This window comes from Panthera onca, chromosome C1, assembly GCF_046562875.1.
Source record: "Panthera onca isolate mPanOnc1 chromosome C1, mPanOnc1 haplotype 2, whole genome shotgun sequence".
Taxonomy (NCBI): domain Eukaryota; kingdom Metazoa; phylum Chordata; class Mammalia; order Carnivora; family Felidae; genus Panthera; species Panthera onca.
In genome coordinates, this window is record NC_138346.1 from 202221152 (window position 1) to 202248466 (window position 27315).

The window sequence follows — 27315 nt, forward strand, 5'->3', positions numbered from 1 at the left end:
AAGTAACTGTGGTAACACCAGTCTCTTGGCTTTTTGTCTCCTCTCCCAGGAACCCCCATGGACCTGCTCACTGTGTCGAGGGGGCTTTCCAGGGGAAGCTGGGGCCCCCAGGGATCAGAACAGGGAGGAGGAAGGCAGTTCCTGTTTTATCTTTGCCTGGGGATGGGGTTGGGGGCCCTATACACTATATGTATGAACTTTTTCTTTTTGGCAAGGAAGGGAGCGCAGTTTTATTACTAAATATGTTTGAGAAGATAAAGGAACATAATCCCACTTTATAATTTGACAAGGACTTCATTTTTTGGTCTTTCCTTCCATCAAGGAGGATTTTATATGTACAGTGAAGGCAAATTAGGAAGTACAGATAATTTAAAAAAGCCCAAATGAATAAGAAATATCATTCTCCCGATATGTACACACACACACACACACACACACACACACACACATAGTGGATATATAATAGGATATCCTATTATATATATTATATCCTATTATATATTATATATATACATATATATGTATACATAATATAATATATAATATGTATATATATATAATTTATACACATAATTATATACATATAATATGTATATATTATATATATTATATGCATATAATTTATATATTTATATATTTATTATATGGTTATATATTTTTTATATGTATATAATTTATATATATAATTTATATATAATATATATAAATTTATATAATTTTTTGTATATGATTTATATATATATTTATATATAATTATATACATATAATATGTATATATGTATATAATTTATATATATACATATATAAAGAACATCTATGGGACACGTGATTAGGGATGGAATGGAAGAGTGGGGTGCCAGCACTTCTGCATTTCTGAGGGGCTTTCAGAATTTGCAAAGTAGTTTCACAAATGTTACCTCACTTGATCCTCTTTAAAATCCAAGGTCACACATGAGCTGTGAAGGCAGGACTGGGAGCTGATGGGCCTGGGACTGCAAACTTGTAGCTTTCATTTTTCTTCCCATTTTCTAAATCCTCTCCCATGTGGTCTCATAGTTACGCTTAGATCTTTTTTTCACTTTCAAGAGTAATTCATAAACTCGAGTGTTTGGTTACTGGGACTCAAAACCCAGAGCCCCGGGGAAGTTACATTTACAGCAAGAAAGTGCAACTAGGGGCGCCTGGGTGGCTCAGTGCGTTAAGCGCGGTGGGACTCGGGCTCAGGTCATGATCTCACAGTTGGTGGGTTCGGACCCCCCATCAAGCTCTATGCGGATAGCTCAGAGCCTGGAGCCCGCTTCACATTCTGTGTGTGTCTCCCCTCTCTCTGCCCCTCCCCCGCCCGCTCACTGTCTGTCACAAGTGAACATTTAAACATTTTTTAAAAAGTGCAACCAACACAGCAAAAAGCATATAAGCATATATTCCTTATGCAGTGTCGCGAACGCGTTGACACAGCACAGTCGCGGGAAAGCGACTCTCGAGTCAGAAGACCCGTCACAAGTGACGTGAAGGCCTCGGTAAAGGGCAAAGAGCGAACCCACGGTTAAAGCCTCCGGCGGGCGTTAAGGAAAGGGGCGGGGCTTGGGGGCAGGGCGGGGCGCGCGTCGGGGCGGTGCCTGCGCCGGCGGCCACGTCCTGGCTCGGCCCCCCAGCGTTGGCGCGAGATCCGAACGCCGGCGGCGGTCGTTATAGCCCTTCCCTGAGGCCGCGGGACCGGCGGCGAGAGCCACGCGTCCTGTGGGCTGGGTGTCCGCGGCGGCCATGAGGCGGAGAGGCCCGGAGGAGGAGGCCTGCGGCGTGTGGCTGGACGCGGCAGCCCTGAAGAGGCGGAAAGTGCAGGTGGGTCGTGGGCGCGCGGGAGGGTGTTGGGGGAGGGGTTAGGGACCTGGAGGCGTGAGAGGGGAGGTGATGGAGGTAAAGTCGGGGACCAAGAAAGGAACGGCTTTGGGAATTCAGAGGCGAGAGGGACTGGAGCCTAAAGAAGGGTGAAAAATGGGGTTTGGGAAGAGTGGAGAGGAATGGGGCGGGGGGGAAGGCAGGCAGGCTGTGGATGGGTCAGGAAGAGACTGGGACTGCGAGGCTTCCAGGTGTGGGGGGAGGGTGGACAGAAAATGTGCTCCGAGGAGTGTTGTTTTTTTGTTTGTTTTTTGGGTAGAAGTATGCTTGACATTCAATATCCTGGTAGTTTCAGGTGTACATCATAGTGATTCAATATTTACACATTAAGAAGTGACCCCCACGATAAGTCTAGTTGCTGTGGTCACCATACAGTTACTACGATATTATTGTAACTACAAAGTTACTACAGTGTTATTGACTATAGTCCCTTCGCTGTACTTGACCTCCCATGACTTATTTTATAATCGGAAGTTTGTGACTTAATCCCCTTCACCTGTTTCAATCCCCTTCACCTGTTTCGCCGGCTCCCAGCGCCTCCCCGCTCTGGTAACGAACAGTTTGTTTCTTATACCTGTGTAGCTGTTTCGGTTTTGTTTGTTCTTTTGTTATTTAGATTCCACATATGAGTGGAGTCAGACCTATTTGTCTTTTTCTGTCTAGCTTATTTCACTTAGTGTAATACCCTTTAGGTCCATCCATGCTGTATGTCAGGATTTCATTTTTTTTTCTTTTTTTAAAAGCTTTATTTATTTTGAGAGAGTGCCCGCAAACGGGGGAGGGGCCAACGGAGAAGGTAGAGAATCTCAAGCAGGCTCTGTGCTGTCAGCGCAGAGCCAGATGTGGGGCTCAAAGTCACAAACCCAAGTCAGGACTGTGAGATCATGACCTAAGCCGAAATCAAGAGTCATATGCTCAGCTGACTGAGCCACCCAGGCGCCCCAGGGTTTCATTCTTGATGGCTGAGTAATATTTCATTGTAGGTATTATCACATCTTCTTTATGTTTGTTTATCGATGGATACTTGGGTTGCATCCATATCTTGGCTGTTGTAAATAATACTGCAATGAATATAGGGGTGCATGTATCTCTTCCAACTGGTGTTTTCATTTTCTTCAGGTAAATACCCAGAAGTGGAATTATTGGAGCATATGGTAATTCTAGTTTCAATTTTTTTTTTTTTTGCTTTTTTTTTTTTTAATGTTTATTTTTAAGAGAATGTGAGTGCAAGCAGTGAAGGGGCAGAGAGAGGGGGGGACAGAGGATTCCATGGGGCTCCAACCCACAAACTGTGAGATCTTGAGCTGAGCGGAGGTTGCTTAACTGACTAAGCCACCCAGGTGCCTTATTTTTAATTTTTTGAAGAACCTCCATATTGTTTTCCATAGTAGCTGCCCCAGTCTGTGTTCCCAGCGGCAGTGTATGAGGGTTCCCTTTTCTCCACATCCTCTCCAACACTTGTTATTTTCTATCTTTTTGATACTAGCCATTCTAACAGGGGTGAAGTAATGTCTCACTGGGGCTTTGATTTACATTTCCCTGATGGTTAGTGAAGTCGAGCACCTTTTCAGGAGTGTCTCTTGGCCATCTGTATGTCTTCTTTGGAAAAATATCTTTTCAAATCCTCTGCCCACTTTTTAATCTTTTTTTTTTTTTTTTTTTTTTTTTATATATATACTAAGTGGTGTCAGTTCTTTATTTTGGATGTTAACCTCTTACTGAATGTGTGATTTGTAAATATCTTCTCCCATTCGTGGGTCGCCTTTTTGTTTTGTTGATGGTTTCCTCTGCAAAAGCATTTTAGTTCAGCGTAATCCCCTGTGTTTATTTTAGCTTTTGTTGTCCTTGCCTGAGGATTCAGGTCCAAAGAACTGCTGCTAATATGGGCGTCAAAGAGCTTATTGCCTTTCATTCTAGCAGTCTTCTGGTTTCAGGTCTTAACATTAAGGTCTTAATCCATTTTGAATTTATTTTTATATATGGTGTTAAGATAGCGGTCCAGTTTCATTCTTTTGCATGTGGCTGTCCAGTTTCCCCAGCACCATTTATTGAAGAGACTGTCTTTTCCCCATTGTATATTCTTGCCTCCTTTGTAGTAGGTTAATGGACCATATACCTGCGGGTTTATTTATGGGCTGTCTAGTCCATTGACCTATGTATGTGTCTTTGTGTCAGTACCGTACTGTTTTACTATAGCTTTGTAGTATAGTTTGAAATCAGGAAGCATGATATTTATAGCTTTGATCTTCTTTTTCAAGATTGCTTTGTCTGTTTGGGGTTCCATACAAATTTTAGAATTATTTGTTCTAGTTTTGTGACAAATCGTATTTTGATGGATTGTATTGGATTTGTAGATTGTTTGGGGTAGTATGGATATTTTAACAATATTAATTCTTCCAGTCCCTGAACACAATTTTTCCACTTATTTTTATCATTTTCAATTTCTTTTATCCATGTCCTACAGTCTTCAGAATACAGGTCTTTTAATCTCTTTGGTTACATTTATTCCTAGGTATTTTTTTCTTTTTGATGCAACTGTAAATTGATGCAACTGTTGTCTTAATTTCTCTTTCTGATAGCTCCTTATTAGTGTATAGAAATGCACCTGTAGGGGTGCCTGGGCAGCTCATTCGTTTGGATGTCCGACTTCCGTCAGGTCATGATCTCACAGTTTGTGGGTCGAAGCCCTGTGTTAGGACCTGTGCTTACAGCTTGGAGCCTAGAACCTGCTTCTGATTCTGTATCTCCCCCTGTCTCTGACCCTCCGCCACTCATGCTCTATCTCTCACAAAAATAAATAAACAACAACAACAAAAAAGTAATCAGTCTAGGGCCACCTGGGTGGCTTAATTGGTTGAGCATCTGACTTCGGCTCAGGTCATGATCTCACGGTTCACGGGTTCGAGCCCTGCCTTGGGCTCTGTGCTGACAGCTCAGAGCCTGGAGCCTGCTTTGGATTCTGTGTCTCCCTCTCTCTGCCCCTCCCCACCTCACACGCTGTCTCTCTCTCAAAAACAAACAAAACAAAACATAAAAAATTTTTTTTAAATAATCAGCCTAAACTAATACATATGCCAAAGGGACACATTTTGGGGTGGCAAATTTTGCTCCCCTACAGTGGCTACAATCTCCTGAACAAAGTAATTGATGACTGTTAAAAAGTGTCTTACAACTCAAGTCATTTTTTATTCTTATTTATGTTAATGTTTATTTATTTATATTTGAGAGACAGAATGCGAACAGGTGGGGAAGGGGCAGAGACAGAGGGAGACGCAGAATCCAAAGCAGGCTCCAGGCTCCTGAGCTGTCAGCACAGAGCCCGACACAGGACTCAAATCCACAAACCGAGAGATCACAACCTGAGCTGAAATCAGATGCTTAACCGACGGAGCCACCCAGGTGCCTCTAAAATCATTTTTAAAAACCATTTCTTTCTTTATTTATTTAGAGAGAGAGTGTGAGCTGGGGAGGGGCAGAGAGAAAGGGAGAGAGAAAATACCAAGCAAGCTCCATAGTGTTAGCTCAGAGCCTTATGTGAGGCTCCATCTCACTAACGTGAGATCATGACCTTAGTGGAAGTCAAGAGTTGGATGCTTAACTGACTGAGCCACCCAGGCACCCCTAAAGTCATTAAAAATAATTTTTTTAATGTTTATTAATTTTTGAGAGAGAGAAACAGAGTGTGAGTGGGGGAGGGACAGAGAGAGGGAGACACGGAATCCGAAGCAGGCTCCTGGCTCTGAGCTGTCAGCACAGAGCTCAGTGTGGGGCTTGAACTCATGAACCGTGAGATCATGACCTGACCTGAAGTTGGATACTTAACCGACTGAGCCACCCAGGTGCCTCCATTAAAGTCCTTTTTTGAGAAATAACAAACCACCTGTTCCTTAAAAAAATTTTTTTTTTTTTTTACTTGAAAATGTTTTTCCGGGGGTGGGGGGGGTGGGCAGTAGTGGTGCCTAGGTGGCTCAGTTGGTTAAGAGTCTGACTTTGGCTCAGGTCATGATCTCACCACTTGTGAGTTCGAGCCCTGCATCGGGCTCTCTGTCAGCACAGAGCCTGCTTCGGATCATCTCTCTCCCTCTCTTTTGCCCCTCCTTCACTTGCATGTGCCCACACTCTCTCTCTCTTTCTTTCTAAAAAATAAATCTTAAAAAAACATATTTGGGGTAGGTAATACAATTTGTCTGGTAATGATTTAAAATGTATGGGATATGCAGTGAAATATCTACCTAATACTTTTAACCATCCTTGACCCATCTCAGAGGCCACAACTTTCTTGTGTATCCTTCCAGAGATATTCTGTATATGTACAAGCAAATACAATATCTATTCCTTCTTATAAATAGCATATTCTACATTGTTCTGCAACTTGCTTTTTCTCACTTGTTGCATCTTATGTATCATTTCATATGCATTCACAAAGAGCTGCTTTATTCTTTTTAAAGACTAGTATTCCATGATATGGAATAGTATCCATTGCATGCAGTAGTGTGCCTTAGTCTACTCAGGCTGCCATAACGAACTACTGTTGACTGAGTGGCTTAAACAACAGAATTCATTCTCTCACAATTCTGGAAGCTGGAAGCCCAAGATCAGGGTGCCGGCTTGGTCGAGTTCTGGTAAGGACTTTCTTCTTGGCTCACAGACAGTGAGCTGCCTTCTCCCCATGTGCTCCCATGGCCTTCTCTTGGTGCATGTGTGTGGAGAGAAATGTGTGTTAAAAGTTTTCTTTGTTTTTTAGAGAGCACACGTGTGAGCAGGGGAGGGGTAGAGGGAGGGAGAGAGAGAATCTTAAGTAGGCTCCATGCCCAGCCCAGCGCAGGAGCCCAACACAGGGCTCCATCTCATGGCTGTGAGATCATGACCTGAGCCGAAATCAAGAGTCAGACACTCAACCAAAGGAGCCACCCAGGCGTCCCTAAAATTTTCTATTAAATTTTGTTGAAAACTTTGGTTCTCTGACTAGTTCCTTTTCCTCTAACTTTTTAAGACTTCCAGCCCAGAGCAAAGTACTAAAGATTCCCTTTCACAGGATGTAGAAACCTGCCTTTTCCTAAAGCAGCTATCAAATAGGCACACATTTGTTTGAGTTTTAATGTCAGGCATTAAGGCAGTTGCTAGTGGCCAAGTGTTTTAGAAAACATGCCCCTTCCCACTTGATCTCTAAACATAACTGTCTGTTATTTTGGGGAGACTACTGGGGTGGTTTGTAGTCTGGCTGGAAGATAGATACCGATGAGTTTGGAGTGAGTTTGCTTCTCTCCTGGTTCCGCAGGCATGGCAGGCTCAGCCTCATTCCCTAGGCCTTGGTATGGAGGCTACTGTATTTGTTTTCATTTCAGTTTTTTTTTTTTTTTTAATGTTTTATTTTTATTTTTGAGACAGGGAGAGACAGAGCATGAACGGGGGAGGGTCAGAGAGAGAGGGAGACACAGACTCTGAAACGGGCTCCAGGCTCTGAGCTGTCAGCACAGAGCCCAACGCGGGGCTCGAACTCACAGACAGCGAAATCATGACCTGAGCTGAAGTCGGACGCTTAACCGACTGACCCACCCAGGCGCCCCAGTTTTTTTTTTTTTTTTAATTTGAGAGTAATATATGTTTGTAAAAAAAAATAGGTATAGAATTGTATTCAGTAAAAAAACAAAAATACACAAAACGAAAGAGTAAAAAGCTTCATTGGTGGTAGCTACTTTTAACAATTTGGTATCCTTTAAGACATTTTCTATGTATATAAATAAATATATCTATTTTCCCCACAAATGAGATGATATCAAACATTTTTCTGCTGTTCATCTTTCATTAAATACATGATAGGAGAACTTTCCATGTGAGACATGAGTTTTAGTATGAGTTTTTGAAAAGGCCATCTTGTTTACATGGTTTTTAGATTTTGTATTTTAACTTTGCTACCTCTATATTAAAATATTGAGGAATATTTCTAAGCGATTTTTCTACACAATAAAGAAGTAAGAAGATTCAGTATGTGTTTTGTGTATTTGCTGTCTCTTAGGTGTACTATATTCAAAATGTCATTATATTGGGGCACCTGGGTGGTTCAGTTGGTTAAGCGTCTGACCTCGGCTCAGGTCATGATCTCACAGTTTGTGAGTTTGAGCCCCGCGTCCGGCTCTGTGCTGACAGCTCAGGGCCTGGAGCCTGCTTCGGATTCTGTGTCTCCCTGTCTCTCTGCCCCTCCCCAGCTCATGCTCTGTCTCTCAAAAATAAATAAATGTAAAAAAAAAAAAATGTCATTACAACTCAAAAATAATTTCTATTTCTTCATCTATAATGCAGAAGGTTTCTTACCCTTGAAATACATGCAGCAGAGAAGGAGAAGTGGGCCTAACTAAGGAGACGGAAATGTGAAGCTGTCAGAAATCTTGGCTGAGGCATCAGTGGTTTGTTTCTTGGCCAGCCTTGGCAGAACACTGAATGCCACTGTGCGGCTTTACTAACACTCAGTCCATCAGCAAATCCTCTGGATTCTGCCTTCAACTGTGTTTATAATCTCATAATTTCCTACTCTTTCTACCACTGCTGCCTGAGTCAGAATGAGAGTGACCCTTTGCTCACTGTTAATTTTAACCATCTAGTGGTTTCCTATCTTTGGTAAAACCCGGAATCTCTGAGGCTTGCAAGGGACGATTTGGCCTTGTATGTCCTCTCACACATTTTAAATATTTTTTATGTTTTATGTTTTATTTTATCTATTCGAGAGAGAGAAAGAGAGAGACAGGATGGGTGGAGGAGAGGGGCAGAGAGAGAGAGAGAGAGAGAGAGAGAATCCCAAGCAGGCTCCCTCTCACATGTTAGACCTCATCTCCTTTTCTCTGCCTCACTCTGCTCTAGTCATACTGGCGTTCCAACCAAGCGTATCTCTGCAGGGACTTTTATACACCTCACTTCAAATACATAGGGATTAAAGTGCCACATGGCTCTGCTCTTTCATTGGTTTGGATGTCAACTTAATATTGAGTCCACTTCTTAACCACCATAAAAATGCCTTTCACTTAGCCTCTACTCCCCATACTCCCTAACACCTTAGTCTTGTTTTATTTTTCTCTGTAGCCCTTTTACCATCAGATATACTACAATACTACATATTTACTTGTTCATTTATTATTTTCCTCTACTAGAATGAAAGTTGCATTGGACAGTCCTTCAAACAGTGGCACGTAGTAGGTACTCAGTAAAAACTGATTGAGTGAATGAACTAAGCCGTCTGAGCTTTTAGATAAAACCTTTTAGATACAGTTATAGTTGCCGATTCTATTTTTCTCACTCTGATGAGAAGATAAGTGGGAGGACGTTGAGCTTTTTAGAGCAAAGATGGCCTGGAGCCCTCTAGTAAAATGTCAAAGTGTTTAACCAAAAAAAAAAAAAAAAAAAAAAAGAAAAAATAGAGGAGAAAAGTATTTCACTGAAACTGAACAGGCTTAATAATAATAATACTGAAATCCATTGTAGCAACACTATATTAGGGTCAGTACTATAATACTGATAAGGGTCTGTAAATGTAACTTAATAAATGTTTATCAATGTGATCTTTATGTAATGGCTTATGTTTTGTAAAACTTCTTTACATGTATTGTTTGACCTAACTTTCTCAGTAAGCTTTGTGAGGGAGGTGAGATGATCTCCATTTGGCAGACGAAGAAATTGAAGTTAGGCTAGAAATTTGCTCAAGATCACATCGGAGTAAGTGCAGCTCTAAGGCTCGATTCCAGGTCTTCTGACTCTTGGTCCAGTGTGTTTTTTCATCATGTGTAAGGTGTCCTCAGATGATAAAAAGGTGGATAAGATGGTTCCAATCCTGGCAGCATGGGATATGTTAGGTACACACATAACTGTCAGACGGGCTGTAAGTGCCTTAGAGGTGTAAGGAAATTCTAAGCATTTAGAGAAAGACGAGATTATTTTTTATTGTGGGTGAAGGAGTGGTGGTTTAAAAATATGTCCACAAATTCTTTGATACGCCTTCCTTTAAAAGGTGGAGATTAAGCAACCCCCCACATGTGGGCTGTGCTTAGTGACTCTGATGACTAGAATGTGATGGACGTGTTAATGTTAGAATTCTGAGGCTAGGTCATAAATAGCATTGCAGCTTCAGCCTCATTGTCTCTTTAGGGCAAGTCAGCTGTCATGTTGTGCGGATATGCAGGCAGCTTTATAGAGGAACTTTACTGTGTTTGCCAACAGTTGTGTGAGTGAGCCACCTTGAAAGTGTATATTGCTGTCCTGGTTGATATCTTAAATGCAACCTAATGAGATTGTGAGCCAGAACCACCCAGATAGGCTGCTCTCGAATTCCTGATGCACAGAAGTTGTGAGATAATAAATGTTGTTTTAAGCTGCTAAGTGTTGTGGCAGTGTGTTAATGCAGCAGTAGAAAGCTAATACAGATTTTGGTTCTGGCAGTGGAGTGCCGCCTAACAAAAACCGAAAATGGGGGAGTGGCTTTGGAATGCGGCAGTGGGTGGCAGCTGGAAGGACTTTGAAGGGAGTGCTAGTGAAAGCTTGAAGAGCTTTTAAAAACTGCTTTTAGAACTAGGATGGTCTTTGAGGAAGCGGTGGGTGAGGGTTTAAAGGAAAGTGAAATAATGTTACTGGAAATTAGAGGAAAGGGGATCCTTGTTACGTAGTGACAGGAGGTTTATTACAACTACTGTTGGCTGTAGTGAGGTGGAAGGTGGAGAACGTACCTAAGGAACTGGGTGATGTGATGCAGCTAAGGAGATTTCTAGGCAGTACCGAAGGTGTTACCTCGTTTCTTCTTGCTGGTTATAGCAAAGTGTCAGAGGAGAGACAGGAGCTAAAGGAAGCCTCTTTTTTTTTAAAAAAAAATTTTTTTTCAACGTTTTTTATTTATTTTTGGGACAGAGAGAGACAGAGCATGAACGGGGGAGGGGCAGAGAGAGAGGGAGACACAGAATCGGAAACAGGCTCCAGGCTCCGAGCCATCAGCCCAGAGCCTGACGCGGGGCTCGAACTCACAGACCGCGAGATCGTGACCTGGCTGAAGTCGGACGCTTAACCGACTGCGCCACCCAGGCGCCCCAAGGAAGCCTCTTAAACAAAGAGGAGCCTAAACTTGCCGGTTTTGACAATTCTCAGCCAATTCAGGTGGCACACAGTGGACTTTTCTTTGCAGGAAGTTTTTAAGTTACTAATTTAATCTCTTTACTTGTTATAGGTCTATTCAGATATACACTTGGAAAGACAGTTGATATCATTAGTCACTAGGGAAATGCAAATCAAAACCACAAGGAGATACCACTTGGCACCCACTAGAATGGCTATAATCAAAAAGAGAATACCAAGTTGTTAGCAACTTGGAGAAACTGGAACCCCCATACATTGCTGGTGCACGTATAAAACAGTAGAGGCAGTTTGCAGGACGGTTCGGCAGTTCTCAAAACGTTCAACGTAGTTACCTATACGTTCAACGTATGACCTGGCACTTCTGCCTTTATGTGTATACCCGAGATATGAAAAGATATTTTCACAAAAAACTCATACACCAATGAGTGAATGTTTGAATGTTTGTAGCAACATTGCTTGTAATAGCTAAAGAATAAAAACAGCCCAGTTGCCTGACAATGATGAATGGATAGATAAAAGGGTATGTCCAAACAATGGAATATTATTTGGCAATAAAAAGGGACTAAAGTTCATACACCTGCTACAAGCTGGATGAACCTCCAAAACACACTCAGTGAAAGAAGCCAGTCACAAAAGACCAGCTGTTGTATGATGTATGAAAGGTCCGGAATAGACAAATCTCTAGATACAAAAAAGTAAGTCAGTGTTTCCTGGGGCTAGGGTGGGGTGGGAATGGGGAATGACTGCTAATGGGTACAATGAAAAATGTTCTAAAATTAGATAGTGGTGATGTTTATACAACTCTATTAAAAAACACTTAACTGTACACTTAAGTAGGTGAGTTTTATGGTATGTGGATTATATCTCTGTTAAAAAGATTATATATCTGTTATATAGTTGTTAAAAAGCTATTAAAAATGTAGAGGAGTTGAAGGTGAGATTAGGAGGGTAAATGGTACCATGTGGTGGGAAATTCATGGAAGGCATTTGACATAATAGTCTCCAAGATTAGCCCAGTTGTACTTACATGAAAGTAAGTGGTACACTGAAAGGTTAGAGGAATTTGGAGAATAGTGCAGAAATTTAGGCAAGAGATGACAAGGGCCTAATTCAGAATAGTATAAGTTTAAATTGTTATTTTTGGCGGATAATTGCTTTCTATGGATATATTTAAAACATGGTTATGCTCAAGAAGGACCCATGGGATGCCTGGGTGGCTCGGTTGAGTGTCTGCCTCTTGGTTCCAGCTTGGGTCGTCATCTCACAGTTTGTGGGTTTAAGCCCCTCTTTGGGCTCTGCACTGACAACTCAGAATCTGCTTGGGATTCTCTCTGCCTCTTTCTCTGCCCACATACCCCTACCCCTACTTCAGTTAGCTCTCTCTCAACAATAAATAAACACTACAAAGAAAAAAAAAAAGAAGGACCTAAATGTGGGCTTGGTAGGAGTTGGGAAGTCTCTTAAATGTTTTTGAACTGTGGGTTTTGTCCAGTTATCTGCAGCCCTTGGCATCTCTCCTTTTTTAAAGGACCTTTGCATTTTCCCATTAGTTCTGTTTACATTTAGGAGCCAGAAATTGGGACCGGAGTAAGTAGATGATTGTAGAGAAAAAAGTAAAAAAAAAAAAAAAAAAAGTCTTGAAATAGTGTTTGGAAATTGGGAGAATAGATATAACATGGGCTGGTTGTATGTACAGTTGAGCCTTGAACAACACAGTTTGAACTGCGCGGGTCTATTTGCAGATTTTTTTTGGATAAATACAGTACAGTCCTGTAAATGTATTTTCTGTTCCTTATGATTTTCTTAATATTTTCTTTTCTCTAGCTTACTTTATTGTAAGAATACATATAATGTATGTACATACATATAATGTAATGTGTTGGTTGACTATGTTATCAACAAGGCTTTTGGTCAACAGTAGGCTATTAGTAGTTAAGTTTTTGGGGGAGTCAAAAGTTGTGTGTGGATTTTCAACTGTGTGGGAGGGTCGGTGACCTTAACCCTCACATTGTTCAAGGGTCAACTGTATATATTGTGTGTGTGTACACACACACACATACACAGTAATTCTTTTCACAAAGTTGACACCTTCCAGGGGGACTTGAAGATTTGTTCCAGAGTGGGGGTTTCTACTCCATTGCATTTTATTTAAGGCACCTGCTTTCCAATTTAAGTGAACACAGTGCTCTTCTTTTCGCATGGGACCATCATCTCTGCTATTGAGAGGGCCACATTTGGCCATTGCTGTACTGGAAGTAGTTAAAATCAGGAAGCTTAAACAGACCTTCAGTACATAGTCTTATTAGGGCAACATTGATGGCATGTGTATGAAAACACCATAATATAATGATCTGGCATGCGGGACATTCTTTAAGTGAGAAAAATCTCATTAGCAAGAAGTACCCTTTTTATGAGACTTAGTAATGCTAATGGATGTAGACATATCAGGTCTTCAGTTTAGGAGTTGTGACACTTAAAAGAAATTGCTTTTTGCTGTTACCCCTGTTGAAGTTGTCATTAGGTTTAGATGAAAAATCAGTGCCGGGTGGTTCCAGAGAAGATTCTTGTAACAGATTTTGTATTGTTAGATTATTTTGGGAGGAAAACCTTTAGTTTTCCGTGGGTGTACTTCTCATCCAGTCTGTGCTCTGGACCTATGGGTGACACCAATTACAGTGACAGGAGCTCACCTTGGCTTTGATCACAGTATTGGAAAAGGCTTAATGTTTTCTGAGAGCTTTGTTGATGTTGAAAATGTAACGAGTAGTTACATATATAAAACATAACCAGAATGTTTCCTTCCTATATACCCACTTTCTTCCTAAAATATTTACTGAATTAAGTGCTCACTCTGTGCATTAAGCTAGTTCTGTGGAGGACAGAAAAAAAGTATGTGAATCAAATTTTGATACCAGGATTTTGTTAGGTAAGTCTTGAAATACCAAGTGATAAATGCCAAGTTTGTAAGGGGAAGAGATCACCTCTGGTTGTTGGAATCAGGAATGCTTGGGGCTAAACTGAAGTATATGTAGCATTTCAGACGTGGGTGTGAAAAAGGCCCTTCTGTGTGAGGCACAGAAATGAGCAAGGTGGAGGCCATAATAGGAACTGGCATGTAGGTAAGTATTATGCTACAGTATACACAGAGGTTTTGGTAATGGAGAAAAAGGTAAACTGGAATCATTGATGTGTGCGGTCTGAGAGTTGGTACTTTATGCTACAAGGTAGTAGAGAAATGATTGATAGAGTTTGAGCAAGATGGTATGCTGACAGTTATACTACAAGAAGATTAGTCTAGATATTGGGTGGGGGACTCATTGAAACAGGTATTGAATGAGGGCCTGACCAGTTAAGAAACTATTGTAATAGTCTAGGACTAGGCAAGAGTTTATGATATCTGAACTAGGATAATGCGTTATTTGTTTCACAGGTTTGGAGAGCTTGAAGCAAGTTTTGAATGAATACTTTATTATTATTCATTCAACCAAGCTCATTTATGTTGGAGATGATGGGAATCTTGGCAGCTTTTCTGGGTCAGACCCCTTAAACAGTCCTCTTTTGGGTGTCCTTATTAGCTAGCATCACTTTCAGCGTGACTTGATAAGGTGTCACAGTGACTGATTGGAAAAGGTTTTCTGTGAGAGACTGAGGAGGAGGGGGGACTTGGAGAAGTGGGAAGAGAGGAGTATGGGATCTCAAGCATAAAAGAAGAAGTAGGGCAAAAAGAAACACGTGTGTTCGTATTTTTTCAAAGCTATCAGTATATAAGGGTAATGAGATTTCATACATAAATTCAAGACCAGTGACCATAATGAAAAAAGTAAGTTGGATCAAAGTATATACTAGACCTGAAGGCCATATGAATCATAAAAAAGGGGAATTAAATTGGTTTGAAAGCAGAACTTTAAGACAGACTTGCAGATAAATTATTGGAAGAGAAAAATAGAACGAGGTCTAAACTGAACTTCAATGCCATGGAAGCACAAACATCTTCCAATAGTTAGAAGGGTGAATGATATGATCCCAGATCTGCTTTGATAATAGAGTTGTCTTTAAGAAAAGGCCGTACTTTTGAGGTGATTTGCAGCCAAAAGAAACATTGTTCTCTGTAGATATACATCCCAGGGGATCCTTGTGATAGCAATAGCAGGGCCTCTGTGGTTGTAGGAAGTCAGTTACTCCTACCACTCTGAAAGAAGAAAACTCAATGGGACCATGAATGTGATGATGCCAAAGGACTAGAGATGCTTTGGGTTGGAGGGAATGCATTTCTTGAAGTTAGATTCTTTGAGGCATTCTTACAGGGTAAGAATTGTTAATACCTAGGCTGTGGCTTACCAACGTGTTTGGTCCTGTACGAACCCTGTGCCTTTTAGACAGGCTTTCTTTCTTACACTGTGTAATATACACACAAGGGTTGGATCTATTTTGAGGTAAGGATAATGAACTAAAGGACTGTACCTGGGTCCCCTCAGTTCCAGATGACCTGTGCTCACTCATTTCACTGAGATAAACATAGTTCCTTAAAGCCATAAGTCTTGTAAGGGAGTTATAACTGTGGGGACATTGTCACTCCTGATACTGCTCTGACCTGAGGAAAGAATGTTCTGTTCCTGCTAAGATGGCCAACTTGGTGAAAAGCTTTATTCCAAGATGTTTTGCTAATTGAGGTCTTACTGTTATATGGTAATGTGTAGTTTCTATAAGTCTGCTTTATAGGACTTTGTATTTAAAAAAAAAAAAATTCCAGTAGAGTTAACATACAGTGTTAAATTAGTTTCAGGTATTCAACATAATGTGTAGTTTCTCTAAGCCTTCTCTATAGGACTTAGTATTTTTTAAAAACTTTAATTCCAGTATAGTTAACAGTGTTAAATTAGTTTCGGTGACTTAGTATCTCATGTATTATTACTCCATGCTCATCAAGATCAGTGTACTCTTCAGCCCTTCACCCAGCATCCCACCTGCCTCCCCTCTGGTAACCACCTGTTTGTTCTCTATAGTTCAGAGTTTGTTTTTTGGTTTGTCCTTTTTTCCTTTGTTCATTTGTTTTGTTTCTTCCACATATGAGTGAAATTATATGATATATGTCTTTCTCTGACTGATTTTGCTTAGTGTTATACTCTAGGTCCATCCATGTTGCAAATGGCAAGATTTCATTCTTTTTTATGGCTGAATAATATTCTATTCCATATATATCTATATCTATATCTATATCTATATCTATATCTATATCTATATCACATCTTCTTTATCCATTCGTCTGTCAGTGGACACTTAGCCTGCTTCCATATTTTGGCTATTGTAAATAGTGCTGAAATAAACATAGGAGCACATATATCCTTTTGAATTAGTGTTTTTGTATTCTTTCGGTAGATACCCAGTAGTGAGATTACTGGATCATATGGTAATTCTTTAAACAAAAAAAATTTTTTTAATGTTTATTTTTGAGAGAGAAAGGGAGCATGCAAGTGGAGGAGGGGCAGAGGAAGAGGGGAGTGAGGATCCAAAGCTGGCTCTGTGCTGACAACAGAGAGCCTGATGCGGCTTGAACTTAAGAACTGCAAGATCATGACCTGAGCCATGCCAGACACTGAACCGACTGAGCCACCTAGGCACCCGGGTAGTTTTGTGGGGTTTTTTTGTATTAAAAATGTTTGTTTATTTTGAGAGAGAGAGAGAGAGATCGAGATCGAGATTGAGATTGAGCAGGGGAGGGGGAGAGAGAGAGAAAATCCCAAGCAGGTTCTGTATTGTCATTACAGAGCCCTACGCGGGGCTTGATCTCAGGAACCCATGAGATCATGACCTGAGCCGAAGTTAAGAGTCGGAGGCTTAACTGACTGAGCCACCCAGGTGCCCCATGGTAGTTCTATTTTTAATTTTTGAAAGAGCCTTCATTCTGTTTTCCACAGTGGCTGTACCAGTTTGCACTCCCAAGGTGTACAGGGGTTCCTTTTTCTCCACATCCTTGCTAGCACCTGTTGTTTTTTGTTTTTTATTTTAGCCATTCTGACAGGTGTGATATGTCATTAGTTTTGATTTGCATTTCCCTGATGATGAGTGATGATGAGCATCTTTTCATGTCTGTTGGCCATCTGTATATCTTTGGAGAAATGTCTGTTCGTGTCTTCTGCCCATTTTTTAATTGGATTATTTGAGGGTTTTTTGTTTTTGTTTTTGTTTTTGTTTTGGTGTTGAGTCATATAAGTACTTTATATACTTTGGATATTAACCCTTTATTGTATATATCATTTACAAATACCTTCTCCCCTTCGGTAGGTTGTCTTTTAGTTTTGTTGATAGTTTCCTTTGCTGTGCAGAAGCTTTTTATTTGGATGTCGTCCCCATAGTTTATTTTTGCTCTGCTTTTGTTTCCCTTGCCTCAGGAGACATCTAGAAAAATATTACAGCTGCTATAGAGAAATTATTGCCTGTGATCTCTTCTAGGATTTTTATGGTTTCAGGCCTCACATTTAGATCCTTAATCCAATCCATTTTTAGTTTATTTTTGTGTAGGGTGTAATAAAGTGGTCCATTTTCTTTTTTTTTTTTTTTTTTTAAGTTTATTTATTTATTTTGACAGAGCATGAGTAGGGGAAGGGCAGAGAGGGGGGCAGAGAGAGAGAGAGAGAGAGAGAGAGAGAATATCCCAAGCAGGCCCTGCACTGTCAGCATGAAGCCTGATGCGGGGCTCAAACTCACAAACTGTGAGATCATGGCCTGAGCTGAAGTCAGACACTTAACCGACTGAGCCACCAGGCACCCCTCATTTTCATTCTTTTGCATGTAGCTGTCCAGTTTTCCTAATACCATTTGTTAAAGAGACTTTTTCCTATTGTATGTTCTTGCCTCCTTTGTTGAAGATTAATTGACTATATAATTGTGGATTTATTTCCGGGCTTTCTATTTCATTCTGTTGATCTGTGTGTCTATTTTTGTGCCTGTACCATGCTGTTTTGATTACTGCAGCTTTGTAGTATAACTTGAAATCTGGAACTGTGATACCTCCAGCTCTGTTTTTCTTTTTCAAGATTGCTTTGGGTATTCAGGGTCTTTTGTGGTTCTGTACAAATTTTAGGATTGTTTTAGTTCTGTGGAAAAATATTGTTGGTATTTTGATAGGAATTGCGTTAAATATTTAGATTGCTTTGGGTAGTATGGACATTTTATCAATAGTTGTCCCTCTAATCTATGAGCATGGAATATTTTTTTCATTTGTGTCATCTTTAATTTATTTCATCAGTGTTGTTTTTTTTGTTTTGTTTTGTTTACATTTATTTATTTCTTTAGAGAGAGCATGAACAGGGCAAGGGCAGAGAGAGAGGGAGAGAGAGAGAGAATCCCAAGCAGCCTCTGCACTGTCAGCACAGAGCCTGACAGGGGGCTTGAACTCACGAATCATAAGATCATGACCTGAGTTGAAACCCAGAGTCAGATGCTTAACCTTAACCAACTGAGCCACCCACATGCCCCCATCAGTGTTTTATAGTTTTGAGAGTACAGGTCTTTTGCCTCCTTGGTTGTTTATTCTTAGGTATTTTATTATTTTTGGTGCAGTTGTAAATGGGATTGTTTTCTTAATTTCTCTTTCTGCTGCTTCATTATTAGTGTGTAGAAATGCAACGGATTTTGCACATTGATTTTGTATCCTGTAACCTTACTGAAATCATTTATCAGTTGTAGTAGTTTTTTTGGTGGGATCCTTAGGGTTTTCTATATATAGTATCATGTCACCTGCCAATAGTGAAAGTTTTATTTCTTCTTTACCAATTTGGATGCCATTTATTCTTTTTTTTTTTTTTTTTTTTTTTTTGTCTGATTTTTGAAGCTAGGACTTCCAATACTATGTTGAATAAAAGTGGTAAGAGTGGACACTTGTGTTGTTCCTGATCTTAGGGGAAAAGCTGTCAGTTTAAACTTTCACCATTGAGCATGATGTTAACTGTGGGTTTTTCATATGGTCTTTATTATGTTGAGGTATGTTTTCTCTAAACCTACCTTGTTGAGAGTTTTTATAATGAATACATGTGGTACTTTGTCAAATGCTTTTTCTGCATCTATTGAAATCATTTTGTTTTAAAGTTTATTTTGAGAGAAACAGAGAGCATGAGCAGGGGAGGGGAAGAGAGAGAGAATCCCAAGCAGACTGCACCATCAGCACAGAGTCCAATGCAGGCTCGAAACTCACGAACCACAAGATCGTGACCTGAGCCGAAATCAAGAATCGGACACTTAATCCACTAAGCCACCCAGGCACCCCATCGAAATGATCATATGGTTTTTATCCTTTTTCTTATTGATGTGATATTCCACCCTGTATCCCAGGAATAAATCCCACTTGATTGTGGTGAATGATTTTTTTTTTAAGTGTATTGTTGGATTTGGTTTGCTAATATTTTGTTGAGGATTTATGCATCTGTGTTTATCAGAGATATTGGCCTATAGTTGTCTCCTTTTGTAGTAGTGCCTTTATCTGGTTTTGATAACAGGATAATGCTGGCTTCATAGAAGGAATTTGGAAGTTTTCCTTCCTCTTCAATTTTTGGGAATCATTTGAGAAGAATAGGTATTAACTCTCCTTTAAGTGTTTGGTAGAATTCACCTGTGAAGCCATCTGGTCCTGGACTTTTGTTTGTTGGGAGTTTTTTTGATTACTGATTCAATTCATTGCGGTAATCCATCTGTTCAAATTTTCTACTTCTTCCTGATTCAGTTTTGGGAGGTTATAGGTTTCTAGGAATTTATCCATTTCTTCTAGGTTGTCTGATTTGTTGGCATATAATTTTTCATAATATTCTTACAATCCTTTGTATTTCTGTGGTGTATGCAGGACTTGGCATTCTTGCAAGTCATTTAAATAACTGTATATTATTAGTCTTTTTTTCCCCCATAAGCTGTAAGCTTTACCAGGGCAGAAACAGTCTGTATATTTTTGTGCATCAGTATATTCCCAGTCCCTAGCATATAGATGCTAAAATACTTGTTTGCATTCTATCTCACTATTTCCCATATCTAGGATGTGTCTCATAACATTTAGAGAGTGATGTGCCTACTTGGGCTTCCTCATAGCATGGTGGCCAGGTTCCAAGAGTGAGCATTTCAGGAAAGCAAGACAGAAGTGCATGACATTTTTATGACCTAGTTTTGTAAACCATGTAGTGTTATTTCTATCATACTTTATGGGTCAGTCACAAAATTCTTCCGAAGTTCAAGGTGAGGGACTTCACAACTTAGGAGGAGTGGCCACCTCAGTTTCTCCAAATTCCAGTCTCCATATATTTAATTAATCGACAGGTGATTCCAGGAAGAAAGCTAGGGTCATCATAGGGCTCACCTCATTTGTTTTTCTTCTCTCAGGGCTCACAATCCAATGCAATACCTGTTGTCCACCGTCTAAAATCAGTTGTCTTATGTATCTTATCCAGTTTTCTAGTTTTGTATAGTGGAAGGGAAAGTTCCAAGCCAGTACTGCAAGTCAAAGTATGAGTTTTATATCAAGGAGTTCCTTCTTTTTTCACCAGTTAAAGTACATTTTAGTTTCCAAATGTAAAAATGAAGTCAGCTTTGGCTAGAATTAATAATTTGGGTTCAAGTTTCAGACCTATCTCCAATTTGTAGCATGAATGTTGGCAAATGCCATTTCTTCTTTGGTTTTCACACCAAACTGAATTGAGTATAGCTCTGTTCTCAGGTTACTTCTCAGGCATTTCTTAACCAGCAAGTGGAAACAAAACCAAATCACACTAAATAAAGATGAGGTTAGATTTATAGTTAGTTGACAAAACTTCCCAAATCTCTATGGTACATCTTCTAATTCATACTGTAAAGTATAAAGGGGCTGAAAGTGTGTAAGACTAGCTGTTTCATTGCTTTTCCTTCTGGTAATAACCAACTAATATGAATCCCAGGAACTGTGTGTAAGCCTTTTATGTGAATTGACTCACCAAATCCTCATAACAGCCCTATGGGATAGGTGCTTTACTGTCCCCATTTCACACACGAGAATGAGACCTAGATTAAACAACTTGCAGAACATCACACAGTTAATAAGTAGCGGTGGCAGAATTGGGATTGATTTGAACCCAAGCTGTGTGACTGTGGAGCCATGCTCTTAACCATATGTGGCTATTTGAAAACCACTAGATATGTGTCCACTGCTGCTAATGTAGAATCATTATCTTTAAATATAAGAGAGAGTGTCATCCCTGAAATCACTTCAACAAATCCTGTTCAGTCAGCCTGATTTCCGTGGGGAAGCAGAAAGATTGGGCTATAGTTGGAATATGTGATTTGCTGAGAAAAATACCATCAGTATGGCAGGAAATGGTAGATGATGATGTACACAGAAAAAACTACCCAGAGACTAGGATAGGGTGGAGTCCAAAGGGTCCAGTAGGGTTCTGTGAGGATCACTGGTGTTTGTTGAATCTCTCCCATCTGGTACCTGTTTTGATATTAATAGGTTTTATTGTTCTTTTTCTCCCCCTTCTCAGACACATGTAATGAAGCCAAACACCAAAATGCTAACCCTTTTTCCTGGAGAAAAAAAGGCTAAGATTTCCTTTACTCAAAGAATTCCACCTGCAGGCATTCGGCAGACCAGCATCGCTTCCTTCTTCACCTTGCAGCCAGGTATGGTGACCCGCCTGGGAATACCCAGGGAGCAGAAAGGAATGCGTGCACTCTCCTCTGCTGCAACGTTTATGAGAAGTGGTGACACTAGTGCTTTGTGTTAAGCGTAGTGACTTATTAGAAGAGGTTGTGTTATAAAACACAACAAAACCTCCCCTTCTGCAAAGCAATATATACGTGCTTTTACAAACATTTTCTTTCTGGTTCACTCAGTCTAATATTAAATATTTGTACTTCCTGACAGAGCAGTGAGGAGAAAGGTATACTTTGGGAGTTGGGGTGTGCAGGGGAGTTGACCTACCATTAGTTAGGTCTTGGATTGGCCACAGTGAACAGTCTATTATTTAATAGTAGGTGTTTCTGTATAAAGCTTCTCAAATTAGTCAAAGATGTGTTTTTCTTAGAAAGGTTGGCATAAAGTTGCTTGTGTCTCATCATCCTTTGGTAGTTCTTTGCTTACGTGTCCCTTTTCAGAGGATACGCTACCTCAGAGCAGGCTGGGGCTTACCGGGCAGGGTGTCTGCCGGATGAAGGGTGCTGGGAGAGCTTTAACTCTTTTGATTCCCAGGATTGCATTGCATAAATCTTAAATTCACTCTTCCTGCCCCAAACAATAACTTAAAATAAGCAACTTTTTGCTTTAAGTAACAAGGGCTGATTTTCTTCAAGGATGCTTCCTATTTCAAAATTCTGGCATGTTCTATAATCTATTAAATTCTTAGGCAACGTTGAGAAATCTTTCACAAAACATGGTTTCTGCCCTATGATTCCTGTTGGAGAAAGAGGAAATCATTCAGCTTTGTTTGTAATTAGATCTTGGTATAATGGGCAGGAGGATTCCATGTAATTCATCAAGGCAGAACAGGATCCATTCCATGCCTGATCAAAGGGACAGGCTGAACATTAGCAGTTTCTTTTTATTGTCCTTCCTACTGCTTGACTTAGCATCCTAATGGTCTTTACTCCCTTTCCCATGAAATGTTTGCAGAGCGGGGCATTTAATGTTCTTTGCACTGTCACCAGTGCAGTTGTCACCAGTGAAAACTGTGTTTCACATACTTCTCAAAGGATGATATTGAGGAATATATATTTAGCCAAAATCACTGTTTAGCAGAAACCATGTTAAATAAAAAACAAAAGCAAAGTTGATGTGCCCTGTTAAACAAACCCCACATATGAAAACGCAGCCAGAAAAGTAGGCTGTGTGATCTGAGTATAGCTAGCATGTTTGACTCTGTTAGGTAGATCACTGGAAGCATCCATATATTTGAGCAGCAGAATATGAGGACTGTGTTTTAGAAAGATCATTTTGGAGAAAGTAGAGATTAAAAGCAGGAAGACCAGCTATAAAGGTGTGTGACAAGTCTGAGACCCCTGCACTAGGTAGTGATAGTAGCTGATACTGATTAAAAAAACAAAAACAAAAACAGCTAAATCCTGCTCAGGGCAGAGTTTTCCTGCAGAGTAATATTTGCTCATGTCTGTCTTACTAGGAAGGACAATTGGTGGTGACCAGAGGAATGTTTCATCTCCTATAGAAAGTCAGACCAACAAAGAGTCTAAGAATGATGTAACCCAGCTAGACCATTTGATCCAGGGCTTAGGGGATGATTGCATGGCACCCCCATTAGCCACTTCAACCCCTGCAGACACCCAGGAAGCCGGACTTTCTCCACAGCCCCTCCAGGATTCTGGCCACCACAGGATGGGAACACCATTTTTGACTGTGCTGTCTTTGCTCCAGCCTGACACCTTAGTCTGTGCTGGAAAGAGTAAAGCCTCTCCATCTTGTTCCTTCACCAAGAACTTGGAAGGTTCTCGCTCACTGGACCAAAAGGAGGAAGAGAAAGACTCTTCCTGGAAAAGGGAATGGCTTCATGGATCTAAGAAAAAGAACTATCAGGGTGTGGAGAGACCCATTAAACCACCTCGGGGCAAGGGCCATGAGCCCTTGGACAAGACTCCATTAGAAAAGGTGTCTGCAAAAGAAACTAGACAGACCCCGATCCTCCTTCAAACATACAGGGATTCCTGGAATGGGGAAAACACACACTCAGTGAAACAAAGCCCTTGTCCTATCCCTGTATTTTCTTGGGACAGTGAAAAGAATGACAAGGACTCTTGGAGTCAGCTTTTTACTGAGGATTCTCAGGGCCAGCGAGTCATTGCCCACAACTCTAGAGCTCCTTTCCAAGATGTAACCAACAGCCAGAATCGGGGCTTAGGACAGTTTTCTAGCAGCCGTTGGGCTCAGTGCCAGGAGAGGCCCACTCAGTTAAATCTGCAGCCTGATTTGCTCTTTACCCAGGACTCAGAAGGTAATCAGGTTATCAGGCATCAAGTCTAAATGTCTTTATGACGGTTTTGTTCTAAAAGTACCTCGAAATGACAGAGCTGTAGGAAAATACTGGGGTGGGGGGGTTGGGAGTGTGGGTGGGAGGGAGGCAAGGGATGACGTTATAATTGAGCATTTTCTTGGTGTAAATAAAGCAAATGGGGCCACTTGTTGAGGCGGTATGATGGTGCCTTTCCCTGAGGAAGAGGTGGCTGGTAAACTTGTGCAAGTCTCTGATGAGCAATGAGGAGGCAGGGCAGGTACTTATCCCTCCACTGAAGAGTCCCTACTCAGCCTGCAGAGCCACCTCTGTGCCCTTTCAGATGCCTGACTGGAACAGCGCTTCTTACGGATGGGTGTTCTTCTAATCTCCGGCTGTTAGCTTACCCACTCAACCATGGGACCATTATTCCTGACACCTTTTTGAGGTGATAAGGCAAATCTCCTGGGCCCAGATGTATGGGGTCAGAGAGGATAGAGAGATTTAAGAAAAACCACCAGCATTCTGCTTTCTACTTATTTTTGTGGGGATTTTACAGCATTTTAAAGACTTATACTGTGTTTAAACATCTCCCTTAAAATAGCCTGAGCTATATAACAATCTAGATGTGATACCACTCTTCTACAAGGTATGAGGGAACTCCCTTTGTAAAACTACGAATCCAAATAAATGACTCTATAAGCTGACTCTGATGGTAATTAAAACATTACCGCTTTATTTCTGGAAAAGCAACTTTTTAATAACATATGCTCTGTCACTGACAGGGTCTCACCTGAACACCTGTGTTCTAGCCGAGATGTTATCCACCAGGTGGCAGTTTCCCATGTTGCAGGTATGCTACCTTAAGAGGCTTAAACAGCCCCTAGGGGGCAAGTGTGCAAGCTGTAAGATGGAACTACTTTAAGAGTTTGGGTAAAATCCCTACAGAAGGGGACAAGAGGCTCCCTACAGAAGTGTTTTTTTGTTTTTCTATAGGCCGGACTTTATAAGAAAAGAGGGGAAGCTTCTTTTTACGAAACTTCGCATACCTTAAAATTAACAGGAATCCTATACCCATGGGGGATGCAAGGGGTCACAAGCCAGAGACAAAGAGCAGGTGCAGTATCTCTCCATATCCTTCATTTAATATCAGGTAGTGCTTCAACCCACACACACACAGGATACATACCGTAGAGAAAGGGACCCGAGGGCGTCTGAGTCATGCATGGTGTGGTAGGTACAAACCTTGGCCCAACGCAAAGGAGCAGTCAAGGGCCTGGAAGAAGGATGGTACTCTTCTCTCCTCCCCATTTCTCTTTCCTACTAGGCTTAAACTAAAGTCCACGGAAGAGAAAGCATTTTCAATCAGTGGAACCCGTGAGGGCCCAGGGCCTGGGAGGGTAGATCTGGTTGTAGAGTATTACAAAATATATTTAAGAAAAAAGCAGCCCAGGCTTCCCAGCAGCAGCCCAAGTGTCAGCTGGTCCAGAGGTGTGACCCTCTATATCTAGGTGTTGGACTGGGAAGGAGGAGAGGGGGGTTGCTGGGCACTGGTGTCCATTTATGATGGAGCAGCATAAGATTTTCCTTGCCCTGTCAACACATACAAATACAGCCCCCCTCCCCTCAGCCCTGCTCTGCTACAAGGAAGCCGCTGAGAGTGATAGCTGGGCACAAAGTGTCCGGTGAGACCAGTTATGGGGTCTAATGCAGTGAAGTAATAAGCCATTCACTTAGAACTGATTTTCACACAGAGGCAGGAAAAGCCAAACTTCTATCTCATCCTTTAGACTGAGACATTCCAACCTATGCATTTACCTGTAACAAGTGTCTCAGTGCAAAACATGCCTTAGCTTCTGCTAAGGTTCGAAGCAAAGGAAGCATAATCCAACTTTTCTCTTTCAGTCCAAGCTCTAGATTTCCGCAAGACCTTTGCAAAAAGATTTCTAACTGTGAGGCAGAAAGGTCTGTGGTGAGGAAGGCAGCTATTGAAGGAATTCCAGGAGCATGAGACTGAATTTGCAGAGCTGAGTTCTGTCAGTTTCCCTTTCTGCTAATATCTTCTTCCTTCAGGGCAAACTTCCTCCTTAGGACCTCAGAGATTAGGACGGCAGGGTCTTCCTCCTTTAGTAAACTCCGGCTCCTACAGACAAAATCATAACTTAGATTTATTAAGTACTTGCTCTGTCTCAGGTAGTGTTCTGTGTCTTTGAATATATTATCTCATTCAGTCCTCACAACAATCGTACAAAGTTGGTGCTATTATAATCCTTTTTTTCAGATGAGGAAACTGAAGCACACACAGGATTATACAGTTTTGCCAGTCACTAGATACTCAGCTAGTATGTAGCAAATCCAGAATCCAAAACCAAGCTAGCTGGTTTCTTAACTAGAATGCTTTACTATTTCCTGAAATGGCTATAGAATGTGGGCAAAGTAAAGGACTATCAACCTGGTAGAGCTGGTCTATGATCGCTAAGCTTCTCCCACCTTTTGGTGTCTTTTCTTTGTAGCATTTCTGCAGGGGAAGGGATTCTTGACTCTTGGCTATTCTTTTATTAGTTCTACAGAAAAGGTGTGCTGAAGATTTCCTACTACCCTATCTGTTCATCAGGGGAGCTCTTAGATTTTTTTTTTTTTTTAATTGGAAAGAACACTTAAGAGATCTACGCTCTTAACAAATTTCTAAGCATATAATACATTGTCAGCTATAGGTACAATCTTTTTAAATTTATTCAGAGTGCACGCACATGTGCATGTGAGCAGGGGAGAGGGGCGGGGGGCGGGGGGAGAGAATCTTAAGCAGGCTCCACAATCAGCACAGAGCTTGATGCAGGGCTTGATCCCATGACTCTGGGATCATGACCTGAACTGAAATCAAGAGTCAGAGGCTTAACTGACTGAGACGCCCAGACACACCACAATCGTCTTTTTTAATTAAAAAGTTTTTTTGTTTTTTTTTTTTTTACCTTTTGACACCTTTCACCTAGTTCTCCCATCTCCACTGCAGTCTCTGGCAGGCACTAGTCTGTTCTTTGTATCTATAGGCTTGTTTTTTGTTTTATTTTTTAATTTAGACTCACATATAAGCTATCATACAGTATTTTTCTTTCTCAGTCTGGCTTGTTTCACTTAGCATAATGACCTCAAGGCATCATATTGCTGGATATAGCAAGACTTCATTCTTTCTTAATGGCTGAATAATATTGCACTGTGTATTTGTACCACAATTTCTTTATCCACTCATCCATTGATGATAGGCTGTTTCCCTATCTTGCTTTTTGTAAATAATGTTGCAGTGAATATGGGGGTGCATACATCTTAAGTGTTTTTGTTTTCTGATAATACCAGAAGTAGA

At 40.8% G+C, this 27315-nt stretch overlaps 2 protein-coding genes across 7 annotated transcripts in view; one reads left to right on the forward strand and one right to left on the reverse strand.

The window, feature by feature from the left end:
• Positions 1-27315, reverse strand: part of MTFR1L (mitochondrial fission regulator 1 like) — a 44116-nt gene that overhangs the window by 996 nt on the left and 15805 nt on the right. For 3 of the 4 annotated variants that reach the window (XM_060622042.2, XM_060622041.2, XM_078452179.1), the window contains one exon: positions 25085-26100. The exons of the other annotated variant lie outside the window; for it this stretch is intronic. In XM_060622042.2, the coding sequence (XP_060478025.1) occupies positions 25995-26100 (106 nt within the window). In that variant the 3' untranslated portion in view covers positions 25085-25994. Of the gene's footprint in view, positions 1-25084; positions 26101-27315 lie in introns of those variants that run through there. 4 annotated transcript variants of the gene reach the window in all.
• AUNIP (aurora kinase A and ninein interacting protein) lies at positions 1610-25014 on the forward strand. 3 transcript variants are annotated; one of them, XM_060622039.3, is made up of 4 exons: positions 1610-1842; positions 21504-21642; positions 23136-23960; positions 24743-25014. In XM_060622039.3, the coding sequence occupies exons 1-4, from the start codon at positions 1765-1767 to the stop codon at positions 24880-24882; spliced, it is 1182 nt and encodes a 393-aa protein (XP_060478022.1). In that variant the 5' UTR covers positions 1610-1764; the 3' UTR covers positions 24883-25014. The 3 variants fall into 3 exon arrangements, with proteins under 3 accessions (XP_060478022.1, XP_078308301.1, XP_078308300.1); XM_078452175.2 differs by lacking the exon at positions 1610-1842 and adding an exon at positions 5154-5298; XM_078452174.2 differs by lacking the exon at positions 1610-1842 and adding an exon at positions 11604-11702.

Bases quoted from the DNA above. Each gene is read 5' to 3' on its own strand.
- AUNIP (XM_060622039.3), top strand. From the start codon at position 1,765: ATGAGGCGGAGAGGCCCGGAGGAGGAGGCCTGCGGCGTGTGGCTGGAC. The intron at 21,643-23,135 runs GTATGGTGACCC...CTGTCTTACTAG, and splicing joins CTTCTTCACCTTGCAGCCAG to GAAGGACAATTGGTGGTGAC. The intron at 23,961-24,742 runs GTAATCAGGTTA...TGTCACTGACAG, and splicing joins CTTTACCCAGGACTCAGAAG to GGTCTCACCTGAACACCTGT.